Source organism: Opisthorchis viverrini (assembly GCF_000715545.1).
Source record: "Opisthorchis viverrini unplaced genomic scaffold opera_v5_7030, whole genome shotgun sequence".
In the NCBI taxonomy this organism is placed as follows: Eukaryota; Metazoa; Platyhelminthes; class Trematoda; order Opisthorchiida; family Opisthorchiidae; genus Opisthorchis; species Opisthorchis viverrini.
In genome coordinates this window covers 1-689 of record NW_008760357.1, presented here as the reverse complement: position 1 = coordinate 689, position 689 = coordinate 1, and the positions used below count along the sequence as shown (strand labels likewise).

Below are 689 nucleotides of genomic sequence, written 5' to 3'. Positions count from 1 at the left end.
TGGCGCGCAGGATGCTTCAACCGGTGCACGAAGGATGCGAATTTTAGTTGACATGAGTCAAGTGATTTTAGCACTATCTCTGCCGCCAAACTGATGGTAGCACCAAATGCGAGTCCCACAGGTGAGCTGCCCAAAACTTACTTTACGTGTTGTGCGATTTCGTAATTACTCCGAGTAAGTTGTACTGAAGAACGACGTCGTGATAGCAGTTTTCAGTTGGTGGTAGAATCATTCGACGCGGCAGTAGTTGAAGTGGTCACTTTCCGCTTGCAGTCTGCAGGAGAACTTGGAAGCAAACCGAGATCAACATCGAGTGATGATGGTTGCATCAATTCCGAACAATAGTACTCAGCATTTCGCAAATGTCTTTGCAACCATTTCAGTAGTGGTGTCAGGGATCGATTTCGCATTAGGACAATGAGTAAGAGGATCAATGTGGTTGCTAATATAAACAAAGCCACAACTGACATGAACATGTCTCAAAGGCCAGTCCGGAAGTGCAAAGTGACCTGGGGATATGATGCAATGCCTCTAAACTTTAATTAGCCGGGAGACAATAATAATCCATTTTTTCGTTTATGAACACGTTTGGCCATAAAATACATCAGTGATTAGCTTTATAGATGCACGAATACCTGAATGAGATATAGAACACAATACCCGAAAATCTAATTAAATATATGGTCTGG

General features: G+C 42.8%; 1 protein-coding gene across 1 annotated transcript; it reads right to left on the bottom strand.

The window, feature by feature from the left end:
• Positions 1 to 212: 212 nt before the first annotated feature.
• T265_12330 (hypothetical protein) lies at positions 213 to 476 on the bottom strand (the record flags this gene model as incomplete). The annotated part of the gene is made up of 1 exon (XM_009179744.1): positions 213 to 476. One exon carries the CDS (start codon positions 474 to 476, stop codon positions 213 to 215), a length of 264 nt encoding a protein of 87 aa, XP_009178008.1.
• Between the last annotated feature and the right edge of the window lie 213 nt (positions 477 to 689).